The 5,193-nt window shown below is 51.3% G+C and overlaps 1 protein-coding gene across 1 annotated transcript; it reads left to right on the top strand.

Annotated features, from left to right (window-relative positions):
• Positions 1-1,248: 1,248 nt before the first annotated feature.
• On the top strand, positions 1,249-4,834 carry DBX1 (developing brain homeobox 1). The gene is made up of 4 exons (XM_058829472.1): positions 1,249-1,600; positions 2,083-2,184; positions 3,886-4,088; positions 4,463-4,834. The coding sequence occupies exons 1-4, from the start codon at positions 1,249-1,251 to the stop codon at positions 4,832-4,834; spliced, it is 1,029 nt and encodes a 342-aa protein (XP_058685455.1).
• The last annotated feature ends 359 nt before the right edge of the window (positions 4,835-5,193 follow it).

Below are 5,193 nucleotides of genomic sequence, written 5' to 3'. Positions count from 1 at the left end.
ACTTTCCTGTTAGACGATGTAATTTGTCCCTTGCACCAAAGTTAGGGGACTCCGGGCTCTGTCTCACTGAACGACGCACCTTCCGAAAACCTGCACAGGTGCCCAGATAAAAAGTGAGAGCAGGTGAATTTGTCTGCTTCAAGCCATCGACACTTGGACAAACACTCGGATAACTTCAGCCGAAAGGATCTAAACTCTACAAAATTGTCTTCATTTTTGCAGCTGGAGGGTACCACTTCCCACTATTTTGAACGTAGATAAGCTACAGAAGAGCAACAGACTGAGAACCGGAAGGGGTTGTTCTAGTCCTACAAAGCTGTCCAGGTCTCTCCTGTGTGCAATACTCAAATTTTGTGGAAGCAGGCTTCTCACCGGCCACATCAAGGCTCACAATTCAGTCTGGGCAAACCTCTTGCCTGAGCACAAGTACACAAGACTTTTACAAAGCTCGGATCTTGAAAGGAGAGATTGACACTGCAAATATGCCTTATTCCGGGCCTTTGATGAAATAGAAAACCAAACCTATCTACACACACTAATTCTGCCTCATACTAATAGCAGGAGCAGAATATGCTCAAACCCTCCAAAAGTGTTTCTCCCTCAACAAAGCTTAGTTCCATGTTTTCTAATTTGTATTTTCAAGTTCACAAAACCTGTGCTTTTCTGAGAGTCTGCAGATAAGTTTATATGAATATTTATTGATTTATTTCCTAAACTCAGCAGGGGAGCAACAAATAAATTTAGTGCTTTCTTTAAATAATTCCCTTTCTACGAGGCGAGGTGTCATTTGAAACTTTAAAATAGGCATTTAATTAGCCTGTGTGTGTTGCCTCTGAACAAAACCCTGCTGGGAGCCTTTGGAGCGCAGTATTCCAAAGAGGCGGTCAATATGCAAAATTGATGACTACACTTTCTTTGTGGCTGGGCCATTGTGCCCTGGTTGCTTATGAAGTCTAATCCAATCATAAATTGCAGCCCCGGACCAATGGAGAAGCCGGGAGCTCGCCCTGAATGAAGCTCAAGTGGAGAACTTTGTTGAACCCCATTGTTGGGGCTGTCACTTTTGAAAGAGCCTCAGCGGGGCTGACCACTATAAAACTCATGGTCCAGGAGGAAGGGGCAGAGAGAACTCCGCCAGACTCGCTGGCTGGATCTTTACCAACCCAGGTTTGCAAAGCAGAAAAGAAAAGCAAACAAACAAATAAGCAGGAGAGCGGCCCCAGCCCGGTTCCGCGGACGGCCCCTGCGATGATGTTCCCCAGCCTCATCTCCCCTCCAGCTGTCTACCCCAGCCTCCTCCGGCCGACCCCCACCCTCACCTTGCCTCAGTCACTGCAGTCGGCTTTTTCCAGCCATTCCAGCTTCCTGGTTGAAGATTTAATCCGGATCAGCAGGCCCACCAGCTACCTGCCCAGGACTGCCCCCGCACCCAGCATGTCCCCTCCAGCCTCGGCGGCCAGGACGGACTCGGGGACGCCAGAGCTCCCCAGCTCCACCACCGCGGGCTCCAGGAGGATCTGTTCGCCACAGACTTCCAGCAGCGACTCCACTTTCCTGAAGTTTGGAGTCAACGCCATCCTCTCCTCCACACCCCGAGCCGGTAAGCGGGGCACACCCCGAGCCGCCGCCGGCCGCGGCTCCGGGCGCTGGGGACACACCGTCCTCAGGAGGGGGGTGCCGGGCGAGGGGCAGCGAAGAGAGCCGGTTTAGGAAAAGGAGGGAGGACCCAGACCCGAGCTGCAGAGCCCTCCGGCATGGCTCAGATTTCAAGGGCGAGGGGCAGCGCTGCCGGCGGCCGGTCCCGCTCCGGGACGGGAGGAGCAGGAGGAGGGAGGGTTCCCAGAGGCGAGTTCCCCGAGACTGTCTTACGGCTGACCCTGTCCTCACGAGTGTCGCTTTGCTGGCAAAACCAACAGAAGTGCCACTTTTCCCCGGCCGTTCCGAGTTCAGTCTGGCTCTTTTATTTTTTCTAAAAGTGCCACAGCACTGGACTCCAGACCGAGCGACAGAACCCAACCTCGCCGTCGGTCGAGTCCAACTGGCGGGTTTTCTCCGATTAATTTGATTTTATTTATTTACTAGAAACCTCTCCTGCGTTGCTTCAGAGCGTCCCGCCAAAGACTTTCTCCTTTCCGTACTTTGAAGGATCCTTCCAGCCCTTTCTCAGATCTTCCTATTTCCCAGGTAGGTGTTTAAAAGTGTCCCTGTGTGCGGGCGGACCCCTCTGCCGGCACAGCCCGGTGATTTCTCCCCGTCCCTGCGTTCCCCCCGGCGGGGTTATGCCGCAGTTCAGAGGTTGGAGGGAGTACAACATTCAAGCATCAGTCGCGCCAATTTGCTGCCCGATTTAGCACAGGCAGTGACTGCCTGACATTCCCTGCCCGCTCCCCCCGCTGATCCGCAAATTAGCCGGGATTGTCACGGTCCCGAGGCGAGGCCGGTCCCTCCTCCCTCCCTCCCTGCCTCCCTCCCTCCCTGCCGGCCGACGCTGACGTTTCAGCACCACGAGGAGCGATCAGCTCCCGCCGCCGCCCGAGCTCCGCGCCCGCGCAGGGTGGGAGGCAGGGAGGGATAGAGAGAGGGAGGGAGCATGTGGGTGTCCCCCGAACCTTTCCGCGGAACGGGGGAATCCAGCGAACTGCGGGAGCAGCGTGACTGCCCTGCTCCGCCTCCGCCGCGTCTTTATCCTCTGCTCCATCACCTCCGCCGCCTACCTTCGCTCCTTCATCTTCCCGGTTACACCGTCAAACAACAGGGGAAAGGCGAGAAAGCAGGCCACGGGGCTGTGATTATCACAGCACGCAAGTATTATGATACTAAGAGAACAATTAAAAAAAACAACAACAAAAAACCCGAAATCTAATTACACAAACAAGCTATGAATTTAAAAAGAAAACGGGGAAATGGAAAGATGGAAAGAGAAAAAAAACAAAAACAAAAACAAAAAAAACAAACCCCAAAAAACCTAAGCTCTTCTATTCATCCTCTGGATAATGGAATTTGCTTCTTTTCTCCAGCATGTGAATAGCCTAACAAAAACAACTTGAGCTTTATAAATAGCTTTTCATGTCCATTTAATGAAAATGATTTCGGGAAAGAGACGATTGTGCCATCAGTATTCTCCCGAGGAGCCTGGCATGCCGTTGTGTTTAGTTTGAAAGTGTAAATCTCTTTTGTTCCAGTAATATATGGCGTTAGCTGCTTGTCCTCAGTCTTTTTCTGTTAGTTCATTACTACACAATTACCATTCACGCTTCATTAGCATCTCTGTCTCTCCTGGGGAGGTTCTCCCCCTCCTTTTTTTTTTTTAAAGGCGAAACTCTGCCCTTTTTTATCATACTAATGCCATTGGGAACCAGGCAGTGTGCTAATTAGCTGCTACTTTTCATGTCTTCGAATTGAATTCTCCAACTTTGGAACGGGGGGGAGGGAGAGAGAAGAGATTATTATAAAAAGATGAATACTGATTGATCAAAACTGCATCTGAAGAGGAGCGGTTTTGTTCGGAATCAGAAAAGTCCTCATTTTCATCTCCAGCATAATAAAGCATCTGAAATGATAAAAGCATCTGAAAAAAAAAAATCAAATGCTTCTGAGTGGGAGGGAGAGCTTTTTTATTATACCTCTATCTTAGCCGGTACGCTTCGCTTTGCCTTTTCAGGCCGGGGACCTTTGAATCTCCCAACAAAACCGGCCACCATTGACACATTTTCCACATTTGAGTTGATAGATCTAATCCCGGCGATTGCTGCCTGAAAGGGGGATGATTGGTTAAGCTTAAATCTCCTTTTCACAGCCCCAGGTTGATGAGTGCCCTCCCGAAGGGCAGGGAGGGATGGTGGGGGCCAGTCCCGCTCTTCTCAGTGCCGTATGTCCCTCCCACAGCTGCCTCCACCGTGGTCCCCATCCCTGGCACCTTCTCCTGGCCGCTGGCTGCCCGGGGCAAGCCCCGCCGGGGGATGCTGCGCCGCGCCGTCTTCTCTGATGTCCAGCGCAAGGCACTGGAGAAGATGTTCCAGAAACAGAAGTACATCAGCAAACCTGACAGGAAGAAGCTGGCGGCCAAGCTGGGCCTCAAGGACTCACAGGTGAGAGGGGCACCAGGTGGGGGGAGGGCAGAGAGTGTGTGGGGAGCCAAGATCCCCCACTCTCTGGAGGCAGCTTGAGAGAAGTAGGGGAAAAGTGGATGGGAGCAGGGAGAAGGGGACGGGAGCAGGGAGAACACCCAAAGTAAGTCAGAGGTGATGAACAGAGGCAAAAATAACACAATTCCCATCTGGGTGACTTGGACCACAGCCTGATTGCCCCTGAGATCTCTCCTAGGGTCCTCCAAAGATCAGATTCTGTGGCTCCTGTTAGCTTCAGTATGGGCATGTGCAGGGTTTTGAGAGTGCAGCCAAAACATCTTTTCTGGTCCCTGTTTTACTGAACTGTTTCACTCCTTTGTTGCTTTGTCCCTTAGGTGAAGATCTGGTTTCAGAACAGGAGGATGAAATGGAGGAATTCCAAAGAAAGAGAGCTCCTCTCCTCTGGTGGCTGCAGAGAACAGACCCTACCCACCAAGTTCAACCCTCACCCAGACCTCAGTGATGTAGGCAAGAAGTGTTCAGGAGAGGAGGAGGAGGAAGTTCCCCCCATGTGCCCACCCAGCCCCCAGCATCCCCTAACCTACCACCAGTCCCCAGATCATCTGCACCTGAGGGACAGACTGGACTCCCAGATGTCTCCTTCTCCATCCCATTCTAGCAGCCCCAGCAAACCTTCAGACTTCTCAGACTCAGAGGAAGAGGATGATGAAGGGGAAGAAGAAGAGGAGGAGATAACAGTCTCTTAGGTCACTTGCCTGCCCCTACCATCACATGAGGACACTGCAAAGATGTAAATAAACCAGAGTGCTATAAATTGAAGAGGTGCTGTCCTACCCCAATGTCCACATGCTTCTTCAGTGCGGGTTCTTTATCACAACAGCTGCAAGACTTCCTTCTCACTGGTATTCCTCATTTTGCACCATGCGGAGGTTTTCATATTCATAATGTCTGCCCAACTTTTCATAACTCTCTGCTTAGCAATCAATATCTGCTCAATTAGCTACCTTCTCCCAAAAAACACCTAACAGGTCCTGGCTCTACAGCAGGGAGGAAAGGGAAGTTTCCCTGTAGGAAAGGAAACTTCTTCCCCCAGACAAAAAAAAAT

Source organism: Poecile atricapillus, chromosome 1 (genome assembly GCF_030490865.1).
Source record: "Poecile atricapillus isolate bPoeAtr1 chromosome 1, bPoeAtr1.hap1, whole genome shotgun sequence".
In the NCBI taxonomy this organism is placed as follows: Eukaryota; Metazoa; Chordata; class Aves; order Passeriformes; family Paridae; genus Poecile; species Poecile atricapillus.
The sequence above is the reverse complement of the archived record's forward strand: the minus strand, read 5'-3'. Positions and strand labels throughout refer to the sequence as shown.

What these genes read in the sequence shown, in the direction of transcription:
- DBX1 (XM_058829472.1), top strand. Translation starts at nt 1,249, where the DNA reads ATGATGTTCCCCAGCCTCATCTCCCCTCCAGCTGTCTACCCCAGCCTC. An exon ending in CTCCTCCACACCCCGAGCCG is followed by an intron (nt 1,601 to 2,082) that starts GTAAGCGGGGCA and finishes TTTATTTACTAG; the next exon opens with AAACCTCTCCTGCGTTGCTT. An exon ending in CAGATCTTCCTATTTCCCAG is followed by an intron (nt 2,185 to 3,885) that starts GTAGGTGTTTAA and finishes TCCCTCCCACAG; the next exon opens with CTGCCTCCACCGTGGTCCCC.